General features: G+C 40.2%; 1 protein-coding gene across 1 annotated transcript in view; it reads left to right on the top strand.

Annotated features, from left to right (window-relative positions):
- The window catches only part of GRIK1 (glutamate ionotropic receptor kainate type subunit 1), a 354,625-nt gene that overhangs the window by 235,281 nt on the left and 91,435 nt on the right, over positions 1–27,909 (top strand). The window contains 3 exon segments of the mRNA XM_032476648.1: positions 11,589–11,642; positions 14,806–14,979; positions 23,285–23,428. Of these exon segments, the coding sequence (XP_032332539.1) occupies positions 11,589–11,642; positions 14,806–14,979; positions 23,285–23,428 (372 nt within the window).

The following is a 27,909-nucleotide window of genomic DNA, read 5'->3' as shown; positions in this document are numbered from 1 at the left end:
AAATAAATTTGCCTCTTTGGAAAACTGCATCGTTGTTTTCAAATCTTGTACTAGGACTGAGAAAGCAAGTCACTATTTCAAGCACAGCAGCCGGAACCTAATGGTTCTCTGATGGAGGGGGAGGAGACGCAGTGTTGCTCCATCCAGCAGGGAAGCTGCTTCAGGACTGGGACAATTCCCTGAACTGGAGAGTGACCAGTGGGTGAGCTTGAACATACTGTTTCTGACTCAGGAAGCCTTTTCTCTTGTTTACATGAACAAGCACATCAGGGGGGGAGATGTTTTCCCCCTTACAACACTCGTGGCAATGAGTATTAAGCTATAATTGAGCCATTAGTCTCCATAAAACATTTTAGTACCAAAATATTTTGTAGAATTGTATTGCATTTTCTCCTGTCAACATTTGCCTGCTCTTGTTTTTATTTTTTATTTTTCTTTTCTTTCAGTTAGCATAAAAACAAGGCCAGGGAGAAAATGTATTCTTTAATGTTCAGCTTCCCTTTGCTAGGAAGTGCAATGGCAATGCTGATTAATCAAATAATTTTGTGCATTGATTCTTTTCTCATATAGTTATGCCTAAGAGCTGTGACCAAGGCAAGCCGAGGTGGTTAGATGGGTTTCATTTTATGTTTCTGCAGGACAGAGGCACCATCAGTCTTCATCCCTTAGGACAGAAAACATCAAGTCAAGCAGTACAGCTGTGCTACGCTAAGAGGTTGAAAACCTGTGTTTGGAAACTGCACCCACTAAGTCAGATCCTCAAGTCCATTATTCCTAATCATAAACACATAGAATAAGCTCAAGACCTTAGGAGCCACCATGTACTCAACACTGTGCCAGGCATGGTGCTAAGCAGGTGAAATGCATCGGTCATTTAATTTTTTTAAGATAAAATTCTGTGTACAAGAAACTGACAGAGCTCAGAGAGATTATGTAACTTCCCCAAGGTCACAGAGCCAACAAGTGGCTAGGCTTGGATTTGAAACATGTCAGCATTTAAAAGGAAAACAAAATATCCTGTTCTGCTACTGTTACGTACACCAAGATATCAATTGATTCTCCTCGTAATGGAACGCAGAACACATTTTAGTGTAGCTTTGCACTTCTTAAATGCAATTGCTTCCTTTTTTCCTCAAATATACAATCATTTCTAGCTTACACAAGCCTTCAAGAAATGCTGCTTATATTGAAAAGAGTGGAGGATGTGGTAGGGACATGGTAGAGAAATTCATTCTTTCATTCAACACAGATTTTTTCTGAGCACTGATTGAAGGTGCTAAAGGTACAACAGTGAAAACAACAGCAAAACCCCAAATCTCTGCCACCTTCAGGTAAAAGAGACCTTAAAAATGAATGTCATAAGAGCTTAGCCATACGATGCCAATAAACTGGATGGAGACCATGAAGCTAATTTCTAAAGCAGTAAGGGACTATGACTACTCTTAGGTAAAAGCTGGGAGATCCAGTTGCAAGTTCTGCTCTTCCCCTAATATAATAAAATAAATACCATTTCTTGGATAGTCATTATGTGCCAGAATATTCTATGCATTTGGCTAAGATAATATCTTTTTATCATCTCAAAATATTCCATGTTACAGACGAGAAAAATGAGATTCCAAGGCATACACTCAATGGTAAGGCTGGAATTTCAAACCAAGGTCTCATGTGGTTTCTTAGACCCTCTAAATATGCTACTTTGAGCAAGTCTGTTTATTCCTCTTCAACCCAGTCACTTCATCTGTAAAATAGGATTGCTGGATTCTAATCTTGCTAAGCTTCCCTTCAGCACCGAGCTTCCATGCATACAAGTAATCAAGAATCCTCTTAACTAGGGTCTAGACATAAAGGACTTAACACATTGCCTTGTACTTAGTGGGCTCTCAAAGAAATGGGGAAGTAATTAAGCAGTTCATTCTTTTGTTAAGGTTTTTGGAATCCTTTGGTTGTCTTTGAGACACTTAACTGATGATAAGTTCATTACTTTGGATAAGTCCTGACAATGTAATAATGATGAATCTCAATTTATACTAGCTAGATGATAATTTGTACTATGTTATATAATTACTTTGGCAGCACATCCCCATCCTAATTATGTTTCTCTCAGATATTAGAATCTATTTACATTTCCTGAGCACATAGTTTGGGCTGTAAAGAGCAGTTCATAGATATGAGTATGTTATTAAATATACACAAGAATTAATTGAGCTCTATGAGTAATCAACAATTTAGTTGAGGGGGTTGCAATTTGTCTATGTCCTCAGTGTGGATGATGCCTTTTTGAGGATTCTCAAAAACCTCCGAAGAGTAGATTTGGAAAAGGACTTAAATTTGTTTCAATCTGAATTGAGAGGTAATAAAAATCACATATATGCCTCAGAAATGCTCGAATACTTAATTCCAGGTACATCAAAATTTGGCCATAAATAGGATGATAAATTATCCTTGCAATAGAAGGGGGCTGGGGATTTAAAAGGAACCATTTAAAGAATTTGAAGATGTGTATATCAAAGCGTGTCTTAAACCTATAGTGAGATCAGTGAAGCTCAGCTCTACTCAAAATTTTGAAGATGTCCACGTCCATCAGTGTGCCTGTCTCAGGGGACAGGAACCAAGGCTTCACTCAGATTCCCTAAAGAAGGGCTGAAGTAAGTTAAAAATCACTCTGTTATGTTAACCTCATCTGCTTCTTCAACCCTTCATAAATGCAAGATTTTACCAAAAGGACCCTTCCACCCTACTTTCCCCGTGACTGTCAGCCACAACATTTCTGTCATAATGGTGACTCTGTAAGATGTCAATTGCACCATTTATTCAGGCAACAGCTATTAGATGTTTCCTATGTGCTAAAGACTGTGCCAGGGGGCATAAAATACCATGAAAATTCCAGTGTTTTAGATGGAGCTGTTTGGTAGAGGACTTAGTGACTTGTGATTTGTTACAACTGTAAGATAGGAATGTCATAGCACCTGCCTCACGCGGTTCGAGAAGAATTAAATGTGACAATGCCTATAAGGTATTAAGCCCACCACCGGTGCACGGAACATCCCACGTGTTAGAGACCAGCATCACCAGTATTATTAGTGACACGGTACTACAGAGCTACAAGGGTGACACAGCACTTCCCAACCCAACCCCTGCGCCATATCACACCAGTGGTTCCCAAACTTCCTTTCAGCCTAAATTAACAAGTCTCCCTGCCTTAGGAAGATCCTGTCCAATGTCGTTAAATCTCCGTATCAGACTTAACACATTGCATCTTCCTCCTCATCCTTCCTCCAGCGAGCCAGTTTCTCCTCCTCTCCCTGTCTTGATAACTAGAAACACCATTCAGTTACTCAAGCCAGAAACCTAGGGAATCCCCTTGACTCCCCTTCACCTTTCCTGCTAGTTACTGAATGTCGTAGACTCTGCCCTCTAAATATGTTTCAGATTCTACCTCCTTTTCTCCACCTCTCTCATCATTTTCCTCCTGCACTAGAACGAAATGATCTCCCTGCCACAAGTCCCCTCTCCCTCCTTTTCTCCATCCAGCCTCCATGTAGCCTCATACAGTGTTCATTCTAAATAAAAAATCTGACTTTATCCCTCTCATGTGTGAAAGTTCCGAGTGCCCCCCTCCGTTATTGCCTTAAGTATAAAGGGTACATTGTTTAGCGTGCCATGCAGTGCCCTCCACACCTTGTGCCCACTACCACTGTAACATCAACTCTACAAAAAAATCTGTTATTATGTCTATTACACAATTGTAACAACAACAAAAACTTGTTATAATTCTTTTTACAAATGATCCTTTCTTGATGAAAGCTGATTCCATTAAAGAGATTAAAGTTCTTCCCAAACATCACTAAAGAGATTTAAAATTAAGATCTAATTAATTCAAATATCTAAAAAGATACTGTAACAGACGAGCTGTGTAGGTCTGAATTCTGGACAGAAGTGGGAAAAGTGAGTGAGGCTCCTCTCACGGTACCTGCAGCACCACCCACGGCAAAGCCATGGACAGTGGGGCCCAGCTCTCTGGACAAGAGGCTCCCTTCAAAATAGAGAGGCAACTTTCCAAGCTCTCTTGGCTTGATGGATCCATTCCTCAAAATAACGCTCCAGCTCCCGTCCTTCTAACTTTGCTCTCATATGTTTTTATTTGGATTCTTGAAGTCCAGAAGGACTTCGTGCAAAGTACTGACTTATACCTATTATCAATGAATAAACAAACAGCACAAAGAGCCCAGGATTGAAATCAAACCTGAATAAACCTGAGTATGTATACTATAATTATACTCTCTTTCAGATCCATACATTGAGGATAACACTTCTTCCCCAGCAGTAGATAAAGAACCTATGGCAGCAGTGGCCAGGTTGTAGCACTCAGCAACCAGTAACTGTGATCATTATTCTTATGACTTAAAAATATGAGCTTGGTTAATATAAATCAGTGGTTCTCAGCTCCAGCTGTATATATCACCTGGAGAGTATTGACAGCACAGATACCAATGCCTAGAACATACACCAGACCAAATAAATCAGCGTATTTAGGGGTGGGATACAGGCATCGGTATTTTTAAAAAGTTCTTTGGAGACGCTAACTCACTGAGAAACAATGACATAAATAATTGCTTTCTAAGCCTGGCAGTTATTAGATAAATTGGCAAAACAGTCATTCAAAAAGCCAAAAAATCTGCGGATGACTTCAGGGTACTACAGATACATCATGAGACAAGCAAGACCACCGTTTAACGGCTGCATGACTGTCTCTCCCTCAGAAGTATATCTTCATGCAAATTTCAGGTGTCGTTTTTATTACCACCAGTATGAAAGAAGCTTATTGCAAAAAGATTACAGTGCAAGCAACATACTCTCTGTTAACTCTCCAGCTTCTGGATTTGTTCAGTTCTCTGCTGTGAAAACTTTTCTTCCACCGTAGTCTTTCCGATACCTCACCTTTCCACCAGTTTCCCCTGGATGTTGCAGAGAGTCTATTGTTTATGTTCATGTAATCTTCCAAAGCTCTGCTCACTCCCATTTGCCAGGTTGCCTGCTTTGTTCTGCCAAGGGAAGTCTTGTTTTCTGCTCTGTGGTCAGCAGTCTGTTCTCTTTAAATAGCATAATCTCTTCTGTTGTGCACCTGAGTGATGCCAGGTGGCTCTTCTAGTTAGATTATCTTCTGAAGCTAAACCAAACCCCATTGGTCTCCACTCCACTTATTAATATCTGTTAGGGTCAGCTTCCCTTCTCCTTCTGATCATTTGTCTGGAGAGAGAAGCTTACAAAGAAATTCAGACTGAAAGACACTCCCAAATAGTACAGCTGTTCAATTCACCAACACTTTGTGGAATATCCTTTGCTTTTTCTGATTTCACTGGGAGGCAGGAGGACTGTGGCCTGGGTTTGCAAATGGCATAGCACCACCTTCCAGTGGAAGGAAAACCCGAGACTCTCTTTGTGGGTAGCTTGTGTCTGTGTGCAGGCATGTGGTTACTGTGTGTATATGAATGGAGGGGCACAGAGAAACTGAGAAAGTTTTCAACTTTAAACAAGCCATTTCTCCTCTTGATAAATGCACTTGGTATCAATACACCAAAACTGTGCAACCTCATAGACCATAATCAGAGAAAGATGAGCAAATGAGATCTGTTGGTTTCCTATTGCTGTTGCAATGAATCATCACAAATGTAGTGGCTTAAAACAATACAAATTTATTCTCTTACAGTTCAGCAGCCTAAAGTCAAGGTGTTGACAGGGCTATAGTCCTTCTGAAGGCTTCAGGAAGAATCTAATTCCTTGCCTTGTTCAGCTTCTAAAGGCTGTCCTCGTTCTTCAACTTGTGGTCCCACATCACACTGAATTTTTTCCCCTCTGTTTCCATCTTCACATCACCTCTCTGCCTTGGACCCTTCTGCTTCCATCTTACAAAGACCCTTGTGATAACATTGGGCCCACCTGGATAATCCAGAATAATCGCCCAGTAAATTAAGATTCTTAACTTTATCACATCTGCAAAGTTCCTTTTGTCATGTAAAGTAACATACTAACATATTCTTAAAATAAGGATGTGGACATTTTTAGGGGACCAATATTCAGCCTACTCCATAAGGAGATGGGTAGTTTTCTATGTTATGATTTTACAGGAACCAATGCTATTTTTCTATACATTCCACTGTTACCTTTGTAGATACAGGTTATAATCATTCAGTGTTTCATGTGAGCCTTTTTTTGCACCAATAAAGGCTGATCTAAAGGGCTGCTTATACCTAGATGTTCTACTGAAGACCAGCATTAAAAATTGTGTTGCCAAAAGAGCATTTGGCTCAGAGGATAGCGTAAACGCAGCCTTAAGTACCACAGTTGGCAGCTGAGGAGGAGCTGCACCCTAGAGTTCGAACCTTCTTCTTAAAATTGCTTCTCTGAGACTTGATATTATTCAACTGGTTTCCTGAAGGTCATTCTTATGCTGAAGTAACGTATTTCTAACTTGCAGTGAAACCATTAGTTAATCCCATTGTATGTCTCACATTTGGAAGTTGTCCACTAGAAATATTGACTAGAAACCCTGTCTGATGGTTTAGAATTTATCCTGATATTAAGAAGGCTATAAAAGGAGCAATACATTTCAGAATAGTCAGTGTAAACTTCTAAGACACCTATTTTTCAGTGGAAAGAAGCAGTAATAAAAACCCTTATAAATATTACAAGAATACCTCAGAATTGCCTAGGCACACTCCAGGTTCCGTTTTAAGTTTCTGCTACTATGATAGCAGCATTATGCCAATTATTTGTGACATATGAATTGATCTTAGCAATACAGGCTGTGGGTTTGTGGAGGACTTTTTGTTACTGTCGTCACAGCAGTGCATTGCCTTCTGGAAAATGATTGGGTTGAAATGTGATGTAGGCGCCTTTAGATACCAGGACATGTTATTGGAAGACTATTACCCAGAGATTTTCCAGGTGTCTTAGGCACCAACTGTGTCACCAACCACAGGAATTAGACTCCACAAATTATCCTCATCTAGACTTGAGTATATTCAAAACAAACTATAATACAATCTTTGTGATGCTCAGGCTGTATGGGATAACTTTACTCATCTACATCCAAGAGGTTGTCTTTACCCAGAATGACAGGGCTAGAGCAAGAAGTGTCACTGCTATTGGGAACAAGGCCATGACAGTTCTGTTGTAAGAACCCCAGAGAGCAGCTGGTCCAAAGCAGGGCCATCATCGTTAACAACTGTGTTGCAGAGTATCTTCATACCAGTGGGATCATTAGAACTGTCCTCTCAGTGAGTTTTATTCTGCTCTCTGATGATTCATTTTAACTACAAAAGAAAGAAAATAGTAATTATTTTCCAGCCACTGAAACAATAGGATAGTCTTGTGGCATTTCTACAACCATAAAATACAGAGATAGCCTTCCTGTGGGTATCAGCCACCCTTCCCCTCACTGGTTTAAGGACTATGTGATCTAAACAGAATGGGATGTCATAAAGATGCAGAGTATGCAGGATGTCTAGTATTTTGATTTTTCTCTGTGCTAGCCAGAGTTCTCCAGAGAAATAGAACCATAGGAAATACATACGAAGAGATTTATCATGAGGAATTGGTTCATATGACTATGGAGACTGAAAAGGCCCACAACCAGCCATCTGCAAGCCCAAAGACCCAGGAAAGTGTGGTGTAATTATAGTCTGAAACTGTGGGGCTGAAAACCAGAAGAGTCAATGGTGAAAAGTCTCAATTTAAGGGCAGGAGAATGCAATGTCCCAGCTCAGGCAGGCAGGCAGGAAGCAAAAGGGGTGAATTCCTTCTTCCTCTGCCTTTTTGTTCTATTCAGGCCCTAAGTGGATGGGATGATACTCACCCCATTGAGGAGGGTCATCTGCTTTCTCAAAAGCTTATCTCATCTGGAAACACCCTCCAGTAATGTTCAGTCTGGGCACTCCTTGGCCCAGTCAGGTTGACACGCAAAATTAACCATTCCCATCTATGAGAACTTTTGAGTCCTAATGATTGATTCTGCAGGACATAGAGTATGATTAATCAGGAATGGTGTTTTGTTAGAGGCCTTTTTTGTTACTCTGACCCAATCCAGCTACATCAGATCTGAATAGTTCATTTCTCTTTGTGAGAAAAAATTACTCAGTTCTCCCAACCATGATTATTTATTTAGATCTTTATTATACAAAGCATTAAAGCATCCTAGAAAAATATGTTTGGAATAAAGTTATAAATTTTTTTTAAGGAGAAGATTTGATACCAAGGGGAAAATTAGATTAAAAAACATAAAGCTGAATGACGTTAGCATATAAAATACTTACCTATGTTCCTGACTAGTTGCTCATGGAAGAGCCACAGTTTTGACCCTAAAGTCCCTAGCAATCAAAACAAAGGCATAAACAAGGGAACTTACATAACTTTCAGTATTCATGAAAAAAGAAAAGTGTATTTATTCAGGAAAAAAAAAATTTGTCTGGCACTGATAACCATGCCAGTCACCTGTCAAGGTGAGTGAGACCTCTTGAGGGTGACACATGTCAGTATCTTTCCCACTTCCTTGGCCAAAATCAGCCCCTTCCCCACACCCAAGACCAAGAAACCAAGAAATGCAATTGAATCATGTGTCCTTCAAGTTGCGAAACTGGCAGTGACCCTAATGGTGTTCATACAATGGGTCTTCCAAAATCAAGAAGACTGATAGTACTCAATACGTCCCTCTTACAGATACAAAATGTTACTGAAAAGGCTAGATATTAATGGTCTATCAATCTAACTGAATTATATGATTTCTAAGGGTTTTTTAGTAAGAATAATTCCTTTAGGGGACAACCATTATTAAAAGAACATATTAGTGGAAGGAATTAAGGAGAATATGCCATTAATACAAATAGTATTGACAGTCACATTCATAATTCGTGTGTACGATGTGATGTGTTTTGCACCATTAAAAATGATTTAAATAGAGACAAAACTAACCCTGAGCAATCGTGTTTTGGTAAAGTGTACACTGCCTAGGCCAGCACCTCCTGGTCAACCCATCAAAGTACAGACACAAAATTCAAAGACGGTAGTGTTGGTTAGGAAAAAGTCAGTTTTGCAAAGAACCATTTTAAAAGCCCCATCATGATTACACTTTTTATTTGAAAACCTGACATTTATCTTGATGTGACATTTTTGTAATCTCTTAATGACTTTTAGTTGAAATACCAACATGCAGAGAGAAAATCGTTGTGTGAATGCTATAAAGTGTACGGCTATTAGACAAGAGAGTAGCCAGTCCCAACCAGTCTAGAAACCATTATGGGGACAGTGGTTTAAAAAGCACCACCTTTGGTACTGTTGGCTTTATTCCTATCTGAAAGCTTCTCACTCACCTGTGTCCTAGACAGTCCACAAAGTTGACAGCTCAACAATCCATGGCTATACTTGTTTCTTAATGTCCATTTCTCAGAAATTCAAGGGAAGAACCATCAGACACTGACCCAAGCACTCGGTAGGACAGTCAAGAATGGGGATTTTTCTAGTGTATCACGTAAAAAGTGTACCTAGAGGACCCAAGGATTCTTTCTACAATTAAAGCAAGTCCATTAGCTGTTTATTCCCTGCATCTACATAACTCTTTTCTAACATAAATAAGAGACATAGCAAATGAATATCTGCTTCCAAGAATTAAAAAAAAAAAATTAGTTGAAAGTTGCTTTTAAAAAGGCCTATGCCACACATTGTAATTGACTGCACTTCAATTAAAAAAAGAGCCCATGCCCTTATTTGGTGACCAAATAATAAAATTTAAAAAGAAAAACCAACCCATTTGAAAAGCTGAAAATTCAGATGACTTTGTGTTTTTTCAGGTTCAGAAACAGTATTTGAAACCTCAGTGTCCAAGCCTATATCTTGACATAAAACTTGCCCAGTTCCTTTTCAAGCGGTAGTCTTGGCTGCAATTACATTAATGAACAAAGTGAAAAATTGAATTCCTGACTGGCCCCAGCAGGTTACCTTTTTGTGCTCCAGTGATTTAAGAGACCCTCTAACAAGACCCCACCATGCCTGACTTTAAATGTTGTTGATGGCCCTGAAGCAGTTCTACCCTTTTAAAAATCCTTTTGTGTGTCTGGTCTTGTTATCACCATAGAAGCGACTTACACGCTGGGACCTTATGATTCACGGAGGGACCTTCCTGTCATTTGTCTTACCTTCCTGACATTAGAATTTTGCTGAATATTCCTCTGGTTTCCATATTAGGAGAGAGGCCAGAAGAAGCGTCAGATCCATGCTCATGCATGTTACATGCCATCTCTGAATACCCTCTCATTTTTTATCCCCTTTCATGTAAGATCATGCTAGTTTACATATCTTAAGCACCTTATAAAACCTCTGATAACTTGTGTTGCTTTTCCAAAGATGTTTTCAATTAATCTCTTGAACCGAAGTTACAAAAGTCCTTGTTCCTTAATGCAAATGGACATGTTTTCCACAGAGCAGTGTTTCTCATCCATTGCTGTGAAATACAGAAACCCAGACTCCACTCTCAGAAATTCTAATTCAGGATACCTCTGGGATGGAGTCCAGAATATCTGATTTTAAAACTTCCAGAGGGGATTCTCATTTGCATCCAGAATTTGTCAGAGTTAGGGGGAAAACTGTCTTGAAAATTTGATTTCTGAGTCTTCTCCATTCACTTCTATGCAAATACCAAAAAAAAAAAAAAAAAAAAAATCAGGACCCAAGTACTCCTTTGGTGACCTGCCTCAAGGAAGGTGATACTCTTGATTTAAAAAAATTAATGATAATATCTTATCTACAAAACGTTTGCCACTGTTTCTTCTCAGTGAACACCATTTCCAGGAATCCAAAAGTAAGATCACAGTTTAAGAAACTGCTTCTACCCAGAACACACGTCCTTTCTGTCTACGTCCTTTTTGCCCTTTCCAACCAAATAAAAACAATCTGCACAATGTTTGAAACTATCAAGATCCCAATTAGGTAACCGAATCAGAATTAAGAGGCAGATGAGTATGTATAAAAATAGTCCCCAGCCTTCTATCTGTAGGCAATCCTCTTTTTCTCCACTCGTTCTATGGGATAAAATGGGAAGAGGGTAGAGAGAAGGGTTTAAGAGATATACATATTTATAAACCCTCATTTAAATATATCTACATATCAGTATTGCCAGTTCAACACCTAATGAGTTTTACTCTGAGGTGTTAAGTACTCTGAGGTGTTAAGGAGATCAATAATATATATATCTAAGCATGGGATTACTCAGAAGCCTAGGCAGAGGGAAGGCAGAACTCTGTACTGTTATGGATAATTCCAGATATAAAATTGGTTGAGCATTTTTAATTTTTTTAAATTTGAACATCAGACTTCCATGAAGGTCAAACATAGCATAATGAAAGAGCATTGGATGGAGGTTAGTGGCCTGGGACCTAGCTCCACATCAATCACAGACTTGTCTCAGATTTCTGATCTACTGAGTCTATGAATTTCCAAAGCCCCTTCCTTTTCTATATCCCTATTGCAGTGAACTATTAACTGTCTATTTCTTATTATAATTCTGTTTCTGACTCTTTTCCTTTGTCTGTCTTTCACAGATCCTGTTCATGGGCATGATGACTGAGTACTATCACTACTTTTTCACAACCCTGGTAAGCATTTCCTGTTGAAATGTATTCCACACTATAAAGAAATCTTCAATTATTTCAAAGTCAGCCTGCCAGTGTCAAAGCTATTGTCATGGAGATCTGCTCTACTTTCCTAAGAATCCTCTAAATCCAGAAATGCTTAATAGCAGATCTTTCCTTCCCTTTCTTCCTTTCTTTCTTCCTTCCTTTCTTTTTCTTCCTTCCTTCCTTTTCTTTCTTCCTTCCTTTTCTTTCTTTCTTTCTCTTTTTTCTTTCTCTTCTTTCTTTCTTTCTCTCTCTCTCTCTTTCTTTCTTTCTTTCTTTCTTTCTTTCTTTCTTTCTTTCCTTCCTTCCTTCCTTCTTTCCTTCCTCACTAGCATCAATATATGTGCATCCAGAAAGGAATTAAAACTTCCATTAAATACAAACTGCCAAAGTACAAACTATTAATAAAGAAGAATTATATACATCCTCTATATATGTTAGAGGGCACACCAAAGTATATCTTGGCACTCTTTGATCTGATGTGATTTCCCTGTCTGTATCCAGTAGACAGCTGGGCTAGCCAGGGGTCACCTGTCAGATGTTTTGAAGACCACCAAGGAGAGGAGCTTGGGAGATGCTTTGTACATTTAACTTTCTTCTTCATAAGAAAAATCATGGCTCTAAGCCTGAGAAATTTGAAACTATAATACCTTAAATTTTGAGAGATTATCAGATCAAGGGAGAACAATTTAGGCATTTAACACATCAAAATGATGTGATAGCTCTCAACCACACACACACACACACACACACACACACACACACACACGCACACACACACTGCACCCCTCCCAACACACATACTCCACTCTCATACGAGAAGGAAACACAGAACCAACCTCCATTTATAATCTGTAAAACTGTGTTGACTAAAATCTGCCCAGATTGGGGAGATTCAGTAAAAGTACCATGTTACCAAGTAAAACTCACAAAGCAGGCTGGTGAAGTAGGAAAATCACAGAATTTGAAACAAGGACCAGGCATGTATTATACACATACTTCTAGAAGCAATAAATTCCATTCCTGACTCAAGAATCCCTGAGAACATGAAAAGCTGCAGAGGACATCATGAGACAAATGCTTTGGGGCAGTTGTCAGAATCATCACTGTTCCTGAGCTTGGAGGAAGGATGCAGGGCAGGGCAGAAGTTCCTGAACTACAGCTTCTGTGGTCCCCTCATTGACATCCTGCTCAGGTCCTCTGTCAGAACAGTCGAGGGAAACCCTGGCAACTGGGAAGTGTCTCGCTCTGCTCACAAATATGGTCCTTCCCCATCACCATGAACACGTAGGTCTTCCTCAAAGTGACATGGCCATCTGCCTCAAAGCTTTCTCTCACCTCCTGGTGTACACACCCTTAAGATCTGGGGTTTGTTGAAATTTGAGAAAGAGTATGAACAATGAAACCTAAGAAGGCTAGTCTTCAATGGAAGGACAAACCAGTTGCCCTCATACCCTTTCTTTCTTCATTTTCTGAAACAAGGAGATGTTGAAAACTGGACCTTGAACTTTCCTCATTCTGTATTACATAGAAACCTCAATTTGGGGGTCAAGCTAATTTTGAACATGTTTGACATGTTCATTTTAGCACATTGTATTTATGTGCTGTTGAATTCATAAACGATTCACTTTACCTCCTGTAAGTTTCTGTCTGAACCCCTGCAGCTTGAGTTATTTTCCTTCTATTCACTGTGTGTTTTAAAGGAATCATTCTTTCTTGGGTCTTATTCTTAAATTTGATTCTTTAAGCAATTTCCTTTGGTTTTATCTGCATTCTGCCATGCTTTGCTTTTATATTCTTCCCATTTTTGCTCATGACTATTAATAAAACTTAAAGAAGAAAAAAAATAGTTACTTAGTGCGAGGAAAAAATATAACTCTTTAAAAGGCACTGTACTTTTTCTTATATGAGCCAGGAATTAAAAGCTATGCTCTTTTAGTTCTACAGTCTAATCCAAAATTATCTTGGGAAGAAGTAGTGATGTAGGAAAGAGTTATTCGAAAGAATAAACGTGTATGCATCTTCTGCACAATCAAATCATGGAGTGTTTCCGAAGCTACTTCTCTTTAGCAACCACTGTCATTACTGATGGTGTACTGATGATGTCTCGTATTGTACTTGCATAAAGCATTTACATTGTTAGGAAATTTTTACCGAAGTTTTTTTTTTTCTTTTATCTCCAGTGAAATGCTATTTTGAAAGTTTGATTTATTGTTAAATGTGAGAAATGTTTAATAACATCTTTTAGAATCTAACCTTTCTTTATAGGAGAAAAGTTGAAATTATCACATACATCTATTTTAAATGTGAGCCAACATAAATTTCTGGTTTATACTCAGCCTCATTTGTAATGGGAAACACTGCAGTGGGTTAAAGGTTTTTGTATTTTCCCTCCTGCAATATTTTCTAGAAGGGGACAAATTCTACTTTTAAGATACTCATGTCCACACAACTATAGGCTGCAGTTTATTCTCTGAGAACCGTGAGGTTCTTACTCTGAGCTTATGTCCAGTGAGCATTCTTCATGCCCTCATTGTATGGGACATGAGTTATTTTCAGTGAGCCAGGGAGTGGTTTTTTTCTTTTCTTCTGAGAGTGATCTTCCCGTCAAATGAATATGCAAGTTCCAAAGTCTTTGCAAGACTCAAAGCAGCCTGGGGCAGCAAGATATGATGGAGAAAGGTTGTATTGCCACTGATAAGTGAATCATTCTCACGACAGTCACATCACCACTCAGAATCCCAGTTTCCTCATCTAGAAAATAATGGCAATGAACCAAATGGACACAAAAATCCCTCCCAACTCCCCTAGACACAGAATTCTCTGGCTTCTCAGAATGTCACGTACTGTGCTCAAGGGCATACTAATTATTGGCAGCTAAATTCCTGTTCTTGGTTTATACAAACTCTAACAGTATTGCAAAAAAAGGATGAAAATGGAAACTGATCACTGCCTTAGAATTTGTCAGGCAGCATGCAAATGAAAGCAATGGAAAATGTTCTTTTATAGAGACCGTATGTGATGGTGGCTGCCATTTCTGTTTCAATCTATTTGTTGCTTCTACCATTATTAGTTCTCTTTTGCGTAAAGAGCACTGAAAATGTTAACTCTTTCTACTTTTATCATTTTTAATACTGCGCAGGACTTATTTGCTTTAGATCTGGAACTCTATAGGTACAGTGGTGTTAATATGACTGGGTTTCGGCTGCTTAATATTGACAACCCCTACGTGTCATCCATCATTGAGAAGTGGTCCATGGAGAGACTGCAGGCCCCACCCAGGCCCGAGACTGGCCTTTTGGATGGCATGATGACAGTAAGTAGTTTTAAAATAAAATCATCTGAGAGATTGACTTTCTTAGAGGTTAGGTTAAGAATCTCGTATGCCTTCTATAGTGCGAGGAAAAAGTGTTACAACCTGCGCCTCGACTTGTATGAGAGAAGAAGGAAAGGTTTTATGTATTTTGAAAGCCTGTGCATGGCTACTATCAAAAACTGCTATTTTCAGCTTCCTGACAGTAATGGACTCAGATAAAAACAACAAAACGAAACAAAACAAACAGTTAACATGAGTAGCCACTACTGTCAGCCAAATGGAGACAAAGCAGAAACCAAAGCAAGGGTAAGTAGGGAGAGGGTTCCCCCTGGGAATGTGGCCTTGGGTAGGAAGGAGTGTTAAGGGAAAGCACTGTTGCCTATGAAAGTTCTGCAGAACCAGTGTGCCTTCCTCGCTTCTGCCACCTTTCAGCCAGCTAGAAGCACATGCAGAAAGGTCCAAATTCCCATACAGGCAGCGCACTCACATTCTTCCTGTCCTGGGTACCTGGAGGCACACCTTTGCAGACGCTGACAGTGCTTCACACCAACCGTATGTTGCTCACAAAGCAGATGCCAAGGCTGCCTCCTGAGGAGAGAGAGGTGCTCTGCTGAACAGATACATTGCAAACTGCCTCATCACAGAGCGTCCCAGTAACATCATTTGTCTCTTGTTGTCAAACGCACCCACCTTTGCTTTACTTCTCTAATGAAGCTCCCTGTGTGATGGAAGAAAATTGCAGGAAATAAAAAAAAAAAGATTTCTGTGTCAGGAACAGTGTCATCCAAGGGAAAAGATATTGGGAGTGTGGGCAGGTAATAGCGTTTTAAATTGGCATAGTGTTTCATTCTCTGTTCCCAACATCGGGAGAAGCACACTTGCTTTTAAGATGCAATTTACCGATAACTGAAAGGTATCATCTCACAGAGAAATAAACTTGGGATTCCTTTTCTTTTTCTACCTTTTTTTAAAATGAGGAACAAGTGAAAAAAAAAAAAAGAAAGAAAGAAAGAAATGAATAAACTAAGTGGTTCTGGATGATCCTATGTTCAAGGTCCCTGACTGTTTTTTAAACCTGAAATATCTCCTAAAATATACAAAGCGATCTGAGTGATACTGATGGAAAACATTTTTGTACAAATGAGCCTTGGGATGATTGGAAACGTTGCTTTGAATAAGCATAAGTGGAGAATATCCAGGGAAACACGAGGCTTCTGAAAGGGAAGAAGGAAAGGGAAAGAAAGAAAGAGAAAGAGAAGGAGGGAGGGAGGGAGGGAAAGAGGGGGAAAGAGAGAGACAGATAGAGAGAGATGCTAATATGTTGGTTTTTCTCTTCTTCCTTCTGGATTTCTAATTCCATTGTGCTCAAATATGGTTTGATATGTTTCACTAAAAGAGTTATAGTTTGGAGCTATATCAACAGACTGTGGATCATACCAAACATTAAACATTCATCACAAGTATGGATTAACTTACCAAGAAAAAAGTGTGTCTGTTCTCTTCAGTTATACTGAGGTGACAGAACAGTTTGTACACAAGGACTAAGACGAGGGAAACCACTGAACGAGGGGGACAGGCCATGCCACTCACACCCAGTCAGGCCTGGCATGAAGCATGGCAAACAGCAGGGAGCATGGCAGAGCCGAGTCCCTGTGGATGGACGAGACCCCATTCTGGTCTAGAATCTATTACTGTCTTCTCACCCGACCCGCGGGGTTTCTGCTATGACTGTTGCTGTTATTATTATTACTATTATTATTATTATTAATTATCATCATCATCATCATTATTATTAAACTACAGGAAGGAAGATGGGGACTTCGAGGAGGGCAGTTCGCCAGGCGCTGTAAGTGAGCAGAGCAGCTCGGGCAGGTCACAACAATATGGGTCCAAAGTAAGCGGTAGCTCTCAGTGCCCACGTGACGTTGGCTCCCATAGTCATGCAGACAGAGCTTTGAAACTGATCCCGTGGAACATAATGCTGACCTGTATTTATCCAAAGAGTCCATTTTGCAGTTCACTGTTTCCTTTTGGCATCTAGTCGAAGGTGGCTGATTTGGGGGTGTAGAAACAGAGTCACAGAAAGGTTAAAGGGCAGGTAGAAGGGCACCCGATGGACTGATCATTGAGTTGGGAGAGCACACCCCGAGTCTCCAAGCCCGGGACTAGGGATAACAAATCTGCACTCAAATTGCCTCTGTCTTCAAACTCTTTCTTCTCTGCCTTAAAGATGAAAAGCCCTCTGGTTTCAATCCTACTGGGTCTATTATAGGTATGTGTATATATAGCTCAGGTCCTGCATTTCTTTTGTTCTTGCCTCTCTAGCATTTGCTGCTTCCAATTCCTAGAACCTTCCCCTATTCAGGTTTGCTCAAATGCTGCCTCACTGGAGAGGCCTTCTATGAACCACTCCCCTGTTATCCCCTCTCCCCTAACCTGCTTCACTTTTCTTTGTGGCCCTTATGATTTAATGTGTTGTATTTAGACTTGTTTGTTTATGCCTTTTCCTATGAAAATGTAAACTTCATGAAGTTATAAACCTTGTCTTGTTGTGCTTGGCTCTATCCTCAGCACCAGGAAAGGGCTTGCACAAAGCAGGCCTTCAATAAACATGTATTTAATAAAGGAATTAATGTACTAAATAAATATGAATTTAGTTTCTACTAGGACTCAAGATGTTAAATGAAAAACATCCAAGTAGCCCTGAAATAATTCTGCAAAAGTCCAAAGAAAGCCTCTATAAATAAGAAATAAGAATGATTAGTAAAGACAGAGATTATTCTAAAGCAATATTATTTCAAAAAATAACCATAAACTAACCACTATTAATATTTAAGTAATACCCTTACTACAATAGGATCGCTTTCTCCAAAATCACACGCATTATCCACCATTCTCTGAAGTGAATTTACCTGTAGCCCTGTATAGTCATATTTTTGTCTGTGCCACATACATATATAGATGTCCACATGCATATAAAACACAGGGTTTTGTTTAACATATGTATTTTTACTTCCCATCTACTTACTCATTTTCCTCTTTAATATTTTAACTATTAAGAATTTCTTAGAGCTCTGTACACTTGAAAACATCTTCAAAGAACACTATTATGTCAAAACACATCCAAACCTGAAAATAAATAAGTCATTGTCTAAATCCAAAAATTTTGACTTCAGACTTAAGAACCATGGCTTTAATTAAAAGAAAAATATTAACTTTAAAAACAGGCATAAAATTCAAGTTAGTTAAGAAACCTGTGACTGAGTTAATAGAGTTCAAAAATAGTGAAACTCATTATTTAAAACATCTTGAGATTTTTTTTAAAAAGGCTAGGAGGTTTCATCAACTGAAGTATTAATTAACTTGGTAGAAGTCTGGAGTGATTTTGTAAAATCAACTTCATTCTTTTTCGCTATGTATAAATTTCTCTCAGCACTTGGGCTAATTCGACCTATTGGCTTTTGGATAGACTGGGGTGATGGAGTGGTCCGTTCTCAGATGGGTGCTTCTCCATCATTCTGTTATCTGCCTTCCCAGCTCTTCAGATGCATTCACAACATGAAGTTAAGTCAGCACCCTTATCTTACATGTAAGTGCTTCTTATAATCATGATCCACGGAGAAGACAATTTTGAGTGTCCAACTTGAGCATCCACCTTGCGTGACCACTGCTACCCCTGTGATGAGGGACAGGAAGCAGTGGGCTTTGGTAGAAAAAGCAAGATCTTTCCAGATAAAGGAAACCTAATTTTCAGTCCTTGCTATGCCCCTAAATAACTAAATAACCTGTTATTTAACCTGTCTGAGCCTGCTTGCTCATGTGTAAATCTGTATAATAATACTTTATAATGTTACTTTGCTGATTAAATTAGGTGACATATACAAAGCCTTCAGGAAACAGAATTGAATTTACTTGACGCTACCTGCTGTTTGGCCAATTTGTAGTCACTAAAAGAAGAACAAAAGACATTCTGAAATACAGAGGCAGAATCCTTATTGTGTCCTGTTCAAGGCAGAACCCATTTGTTAACATTCCTCAATTTGCACATGTAGCCCAAAAAGGCCTCTTAGCTGAGACCTGTGTGACCCTGTATGACCAGTGGAATCACCCAGGTCTGTTTTCCAACTCCACATACAGTCCTGTTTTCCCTACCCCTGTCTCTTTCAAAAGCTGGCAAATACTCACTGGGATTCACAATGTGCCAGCCTCTGTGCTGGCCTCACTGGACCTGCTGGAGCTGTTGTCCTAGTTACTGCATTTCTAGATTGTGAGTACGTGGTAATATCCTCACTATTTTGCACAACCTGTTTCCAAACCCCAGCTCATTTGCAGGTTGCTCTTCTTAGCTTCCTGAGTGCTCATCGCCTCTCCCACCACTTTGGCTCCGTCAGAAGCATCCACCCCCACCAGCCTGTGCTCCCTTGTAGGGCTCATGAAGGCAAAACGCTGGCCTTCCTATCCGTATCAGAATCCTCATCATTTCAAGAGGCACATCTCAGAAAAGAGAGAAACCAGCTAACTCACACTAAGAGGAAAATTCCTGCTAGCTCTCTGCTGTGGGTGAGATATTTGCATCGTAGCAGAGGAAACTGTGAATACTATGTAAGGAAAGAAGTTCAGGAAATGAAGGGAATGAGGTGTTATTTGATAGTATTTCCCTCCTAGAGAACTGACTTGTCCATCCATGCCAGGTTAGGTGAGAATATTTCCAAATATGGAGAGATGGAGAATCTATACCTTTTGCTCATTTGCTTTCCAAAGATTAGGTCTCCCTTCAGCACCCTGGTCTCCTCTAGCTTTTTCCAACAACAGTTATATACCAGGCAGGCAAAAAAATGTGGGGACTCTGTAAGGCCATGTTGTTTGGTTAGTCCTCACCCTAAGGTGATACAGCATCTCACTGGTTTGCCTTGGCATCCCCAAGCCCACATTCAGATGTGATGATTTGCTAGAAGGACTCACAGAAGTCAGAAAAGGTGTTACACTCACAGTTACAATTTATTACAGCCAAAGGATACAGATTAAAATCAGCAAAGGAAAAAGTCACAAAAGACCAAGTCCAGGAGCAACATGCAGGAGCTTCTTCTTTGCCAGGAGAGCTGCACTGATGTGCTTTATATTCTCAGCAAAGATGTGTGATATCACATATGAAGTGTTGCCAACCAGGGAAGCTCACCTGAGCCTCAGTGTTTGGGGATTTTATGGGTGGGGGGAATCAGTCACATAAGCATAGAGCACCCACCCAGCTTCGTTAGTCTCCAGCCACTCCAGAGGTCACACTGATATGGCCCGGCCCAGAGCCCCCGGTGAGCAAATATTCACTGTAAATCACATTGTTAGCATAAACTATCTACAGTACCCAAAGATACCCTGATCAGGCAGGGTATTCCAAGGAGGTAATCTCCCAGAAGCCAGTGAAAGGCTAGTCCTTCCTTTGGGATGTGCAGGGTTTGATGAGTCTGAACACTTTGAGTTAATCCTTTATTGTGCATCACTGTAATAACCCAAGCATTGTGCACTGGAGAGAAGCTCACTTTCTGTATGCTTGTTTCGTGATCCATATTGTTGTAAAAAGATTCTCTTAGAGGCATTGAGCATCTGTGGTGTCATCCAGGCTTTAGACGTAAATAAAACGTGAACACAAACACATTTGGAAAAATAAAATTTGAAATACAAGCCAACTTTTTTTTTTAATTTACCTAAAATGACTTGAGAGTTGTTGTTTGGCAAATAGACCTCTAGCACAAAACTGGAAAGGGGAGGAAATTCAGTGGTAGTTTATTATGCTATAAATAAAAAAAAACTTGGAGTAAACATCTCTTCAATCTAAGAAAGCATTGTATGACAAGGGGCAGCATAGTTTTAGGATAAATAATTTTCTTCTTTGAATTTGAAAAGCATTGATCAGACCTATGTTTTTGAACCATGTTCTTACCCAGCCCAGTGTAGAGACAACATTGATAAAGAAAGTTAAAATCCTAGTCTTTAAGTTTATGGAAAAGTTAGATCATTGGAATTCCTCTCCTCACACTTCTCTGTCAAATCAACCAATCAGCCACTTAGTGAATATACATACAAAGGTGTAAAAAAATAAAAAAGGAATGTTCCGCTGCTAAGCATGTCCAAGCCCCCATCACATGATGATGAAAGACATGAGTTCTGGAAGTTAAGCTTCCACCCTGAGATGGGATCCTCGTTCCCTGCAACTGGCTACATAACTCTAGGCAAGTGATTGACATTATTCTGTAAACTTCCAAGCCTCAATTTCTCTCTCCATAAAATGGGGACAAAACCTACTTCAAAGGCTTAATTTTAGTAATTAAAGGTGATAACATCTGTAAAATACTTACAGTGCCCGTTATGTAGTTAATTGTCAATGAATACTGACCTTTGTTGATCTGTTGTTATAATCATTAAATCACCAGACAAACACTTGGTTTAGAGGCAGCTCAGCTTTGCAGTTGGCAGCATGAACTCTAGCACCAACTCCCTGCATTTGAATCTTGGCTTTCCCACCACCAGTTTACCCATAAAGGCATGCAGGTTATGGTGAAGATTCAATGTTTTGCAAAATATTTAGAATGGCACCTGACATATAATAAGTGCTCAACAAATGTCAGCTATTGTTATTGATTGTTATAAAAGTCTCATTCTGTCAGTAGATTGAGGGTGGCCTTATAGTAGTCACTTAATTCCCCTGAACCTCAGCTTTCTCATCTGCAAAATGGATTATATCAGTTTTGAACTGAAATCATCAGAATATTTTAAAGCTTTAACAATCATCACCACCATCACCAATCTAACTTCTACATGTCAATCTTGCAAATATGAGTGGAACAGTTCATCATCATGTGCACCCTTCAATAGCTCAGCAGGTACCGCGAAGAACTGCAGATGGGGCTTGTTTAGAAACACAGCATAAAACCTTGAAATTATACAGTTCTCACAAAAGTATATTTTATTTTAAGCATGAAATAACATTAATTCCTTCAGTAAACATTTATCAAACAACTTTTATGTGCCAAGAACTGTGCTAGCCACTAAGAAAATGAAGTTGAGCAGTTTCTACAAAGAAACCTACATTCTTACTGAGAAACAGATGTGAAAACAAATGGCTACGACGCTACTGCGTGGAAAATGCAATTTTAGCGATTGCACAGAATAGTAAGTATTCAACGCAGAGATATTCTCTGGACTCAAAAACTGACGGAATGCAAGATGGAGTTCCCCTTATCTTCTCTTTCTACCTCCATCAAGACATGTTCAAAAATGCACAGTAAATGTTGAATGAATCCATTGATTTCGGAAAACCACGTGATAGTCTTCCTTCTATGACCTGGAATCTTGGTTTAACGCTACCAATTATTGGCTACATGTGTGACCCTACACAAATCAATATAACGTCTACAGGTCGGTGTCCTACATAATAAAGTTTTATCCATCTGTTCTGCTTTATTTGGTGGGGTTATCAAGAGTTTCAAGTGAGCTAATATGTTCGAAGTTGCTATGAAAACCCTCAAGTAAAATATGAAAGTATTATAAGATTTTATCCTTCAAGAAAACCATAGGGCAGGAGAGTGTACAAAATGCTGGAGGTATTATGTGAAATTTTGCAGATGAGAGAAATTTCATGAGGAATCAAGGAACTACACGCCCAGCCCACAAAAGGAATGACTACTTGAAGTCTCTATCAGGAAAGCAAGTGCTAACAAGAACATACAATTTCTGAGCAAGTTACACATGTCTGTTCTTCAGAGGGTCTCCCCAAATCTGCTGTTGAGTCTCATTCCATGACTGCAACCTTCTTGACTCTGGTAAATGGAAGTGACCAACATGAGTATCCTTACCTGGAAACCACGTTAGTTTTACTCCCAACACTTTCTTTCTACCAAATGTAAATAAGGACATAGATGGATAAACAGAGTCAGGTAAATACCGAGAAACAAAATCCGATATTCAAATATGGAGCTTTTGTAGCTTCCACCTCAATGTAGTTGATCAGAACACTATGCTTAACATAAGACACTCCAAAAATATGTGTTCCCTGTATCAAATCTTTTGTGGCTGGTCTGAGTTATTTTTTTTTAAGAACTTAAAACAAAGCAGAGCTATGACTACAATTTACTCTGGAGTATGAAGTATCATTTTAGAGAAAAATAGCTATTGGAGAGCAAAACTTAGCTGGGGAATAAATGGCTGGTGAGTCAGACAAATAGGGGATAAGGAGGCAAGCAGGGTGATTGCACAGGTAAAGGAAGGTAAGCAAAGGTGGAATTGAGCATGTGGTGTGTGTTCTCCTCCACAGACTGAAGCGGCCCTGATGTATGATGCTGTGTACATGGTGGCCATTGCCTCCCACCGGGCTTCCCAGCTGACTGTCAGCTCCCTGCAGTGCCATCGACACAAGCCATGGCGCCTTGGACCCAGATTTATGAACCTGATCAAAGAGGCAAGTGCTGCTCGCTCACTACTCAGTTCTTCCTTTGGCTTAGCGCTGCTGGCCTTGCCCATTTGGCGAGGTCCTTCCCATAGGGCTCTGTTGGCATGATGTCTGTAAGGGAAAAGAAGGCGTTGCCAGTCAGTCTGCTGGGAGTTCGCTGGTAAAGTTTTGTCTAGAAGAACTATCAGGAACTTTCCAACGTGATGATGAGAAACTTTAAGTAGTTAACAGATCATAACATTCACCTTCCTTCATTTCAGCGCTGGCGCCACCTGCTGCTGGCCCTCCACACGTGTTCGTGATACTCACAGGTGCTTATTCTATCACCTGTGGGTCAAGGGGTAGGTAGGTTGGTCCAGACATAGTTCCCATATTGTCATCCCATAGTCCCAGTGGTTTCCTTAGTCGTGGGTTCTATGGGACTGAACAGGAGGACCCCTCTGTCCTAATGATACACTGATTATTTCACCATTTGTCAGCTAACTGGAAAAATCTGGTCCCTTTCAAAACATACCACATAAATGAAAGGATTTCCAAGGGTACAGTACTCACTGTTCCCTGAAATCCTGGGCACCCTTTCCTTTTCTCTAAGGCAGTTTGATTTCCCTTCACCAGATCCTGTTCTAAGATCCTGAGATGCTTTATTGATATAAATCCTTGGATTACCTTTGACCCCGACACACACCTCAGAGTATGTCTGGATTTGACAAAAGGAAATAAAGAACTTGAGGACAGCCAGGTCTGTCTGAGGATACACCATACACGGTGATGCTGCTCTAATGTTTTCTCTGTGGGATACAGACATCTACCTCTCAAGTGAAGAGTATCTTTATTTCTCTCTGTACTGGAGGAGGCTGGGGTGAGACAAAGCCATGAAAGAGAAGAATGGCAGGGAGCATAGTCCAAGAGAAGGATGCCCAGCTAAGAGCAAGGGAGAAATATGAAGAAAGATACCTACTTTGGGCTTTATCTCTGCTGATCTCTTCAGTACCTACTGACCCTTTTTTGGGCTCTTCAATCTACTTCTTCATTGAAGGTTGACTCTGGTCCATAAGGGTCAGGACCAGAGAGGCAGGAGGTATGAAGGTTAACACTACCCAGGCTCCAAACCAAGGTTATTTGCGAGGCTGAGACTGGGATGTGGCAAGCAGCAAAGAAGTGCCTTGGGCACACAATTTAAAGAGGCACTAACTTTCAGATTTGAACCCTGCACTTACAGGAGACTGAGAAGGAGTGCTTCCTTTAATTTTGCGCCCTAGGCACCTCTCTTACCTCATCCTACTCCTGGCATCATCATTATTTGAGTTTAAATTCCAGCTCCACTAACATTTATGAGCAATGTAATCTGGACAAGTTACTTAAACTCCCTGTGTCTCAGTTTTCTCATCTGTAAAATGGGAATAACACCTTCTATCTCACATAATTATTTTGAGGATAAAGAGTAAAGTTAATACTTGAGAAGAGTAAGTAGGAACATAGTAAGAATCTGAAATATTAGCTATTCTCTTACTATTGGAATGGACCACTCATAACAGCCCTCGTTCCATTTTACTGAGGGTGATGCCAGGAATTTAAAACTGGCAACAGAAGCAACAACAACAAAGAAATCACAGATCTGCATGACATGAAGTACCCTTTCTGACAGCTACCTCGATCAGACATACTGTGCCTAATAGGAAAGCATCACATAGCCGCTCCTCTCCCTGCAGCGATCGTGGTTATGTCCTGAATCGCCATCCTGATCACCTTGATCCTTAACTAGAAAACAGCTGGTTTCCTTCTATCTTGTACCAGTGCAAGGAGAGGCAGGAGACCACATGAAAGCTGGGATTAAACACACTGGAGCACCCCAAGCACCTTTTTGCATGTACTTAAGTTGCAAAAGAAGGTGAAATTACCAAGTCTTATTTATATACATTTAAAGAAATAATGAGCTCTAAGATGAGGGACCCCATTGAAGGCAAGAAAGCATTTTACATTCATTTACTCCAAAAAGCAAATTCCCCATTCTCAGTCTCCACAGCTGGGGGCAGAGGGAAGGATGCATTAGGAGCCTGTGCTCATCCTTTCTTTTGTCTCCTGAGTCATGACGACTTACACTACCTTTGGCAGAGTGTAGGCACCTGCAGAGAAGATGAGAAAGCTGGTAAACAGGAGCAATGCCCCAGCCTGCTGAAGGACCAGATGAGGAAATGCTAAGACAAACTAAAACGTGCAGAAATGAGAAAACGCAGATCTTTTCTTTCAATGAGAACCTAATACAATGAAACTTTTCAGCTTTTGGCTTTTAAGTCACTTGGTCCAAAAACTTCCCCCAGTCCTTTCCTTTAGTAACTATCACTGTCTAAATGATTTCCAAAACTATAATCAGAAATAGCATAAAGGAGCAAGTCAGCAGACTGAATTTATGGGGTGAAGATCAAATTTGTTACAGGAGGTAAACTTCCCGAGCAAAGAGGTAGTTGCATGTGCACTAGTCCCTGATAACTCCACACATCATTTAGAACCAGTAAGCCTTTCAGACAGGTCTCTCAAGCCAACTACCTTCCAGTGCGTTATGCTAACTAGAAAGACAGGAAGAATTAAGGAAGATTTTAAACATGATAGGGTGTGTTATAGTGTTATCTCTCTGGGCACTTGTTAAACAAATGCATGTTAGATTATAAGTTCCCTCGGTAACTCAATTCCTGGGACTCTATTATATAAGTTACATTAACCTGGCACAAGAGGGGATATCATCCCCAAATTAGAAGACATGTTTTTAGACTGTCTACTGATATAAATTCTACATAGTGGAGAGATGCCAGGCTTCATTTGTAGCTTTCGTTGGAAACTACACCATTCAGCAGGACACGCAGGGTCCCTAGTGATCTGGGCCCTGACTCCCAATGCCATCTCTCTTACCTCCTGCCTCTATCCCGGCATTTACTGAACCTTCTGCCATTCCCTGAACTTGCCATGTGCTTCTTCCAAATTCTCTTGCCTCTGACTGAAGTGCCTCCTCTGGATCACCATTTATGACCCAGCTCAAGGACCAGCCTCTGTCTGCTGGCCCTGACTCACAAATCCAGTCTCCTTCCGTCCGTCATCACTCTTGTTAGACCATCATATTTGTTTGCATGTCCATCTGCAAGCTTTGCTTGTCCACTCTTGATTCCCTGGTCCTCGCACGATGCTGAGCGCAGAGTAAGCACCCAGTAAATAGATGCCAGACAAGATGGTGAATGGATACGTGTACGAGTGAAAAGCAGAGGAGCTGAAGAACGCACACCATCTATGAGCAAGCACCATAGGTCACATTTGGCACATGAATATCATATCCAGACACGATTCAGTAAGGCAGAAACCAGGGCCTGGGTAGATCTGTCTCCTGGGGTCCTAGCTTCCAGTGGGAGAGTGAGGCAGCGGTCTCAGGAAAGAGCAGCCTGCTTAACTCTGAACTGAGTTTTAATCAGTTTGCCATCTGTGTAAACCTAGTCATTTAGCGTCTTTTTTTTTTTTTCTCAGTTCCCTCTTCTATAAATTGGGGATAAAAATACCCACTTTATATGTTTGTAGGGATTACATTTAATACATGTACAGCCTAGCAAAATGTCTGGCATGTAGTGGTTGCTCAAGAAAGGGTAGCTACCATTAAATGGGAGGTTCTTGCTAGAATGTGTACCATATAAGGCTGTTGTCAGGGGAAAATGAGGCAGCACATACAAAGCATTAAGCATATTATCTAGCACCTGTAAGAGCTGCATTCTTGGTATTGTTATTTGGCGTCATCATTGTTATCACTGGAGCCCAAGATGAAGAAGCAGTGTTTGTAAAAAGGAGGACAGGACCTGGCAGTGGAAAATCAGGAGCTCCATGCAGCCAGGTGTGCAGCACACAAGAGGCCAAGTGCAATGATGCCAGGGAAGGCGGGAGCTTTCAATCATTGAGCACACACGATTGTTCCAGAGGCACCCAAAGGCATTAGGTAACAATCAGCCAGGCGGAGCTAAAAGAAAACCCTAGCAAACCACATCTCAGGTCAAACCACGTCTGGGAAATGATGGCTGAATGTAGGGGCTGAGGAAGCTGAAGCACTTTCTGCCTGTGGCCAGAGTTACTCTGGACCCAGAGTAAGTTCCAGATAGCCATAGAGAGATCAGTGGGAACAGCTGTAGAAAGAGCAAGTACATCAGAGCATCTGGGCAGAGGAGAGTCTGTAATCACAGGTACTGGGAAGAGCAGTGAACTGTGCGTGCAGTGAAGTGTATCAGATTTCAGGTTAAGTCAGTGGTTCTTAACTATTTTCTGGGTTACAGACCCTAAATTAAAACTGATTTGAACCATATATCTGTTATTCCCAAGAAAGGCATACAAATTCGCAATCTCAGAAGCTTTACAATCATGCTAGGTTCCCTGAAACTCACATTAAGAGTGTCTGAACTGGATATGAAAGGCAGAATTTGATTGAAAGAATGTTCCAATATGGTGAATACCAAAAATCTAAATGA

Source organism: Camelus ferus, chromosome 1 (genome assembly GCF_009834535.1).
Source record: "Camelus ferus isolate YT-003-E chromosome 1, BCGSAC_Cfer_1.0, whole genome shotgun sequence".
Classification (NCBI taxonomy): domain Eukaryota; kingdom Metazoa; phylum Chordata; class Mammalia; order Artiodactyla; family Camelidae; genus Camelus; species Camelus ferus.
This window is presented reverse-complemented; position numbering and strand designations above follow the sequence as displayed.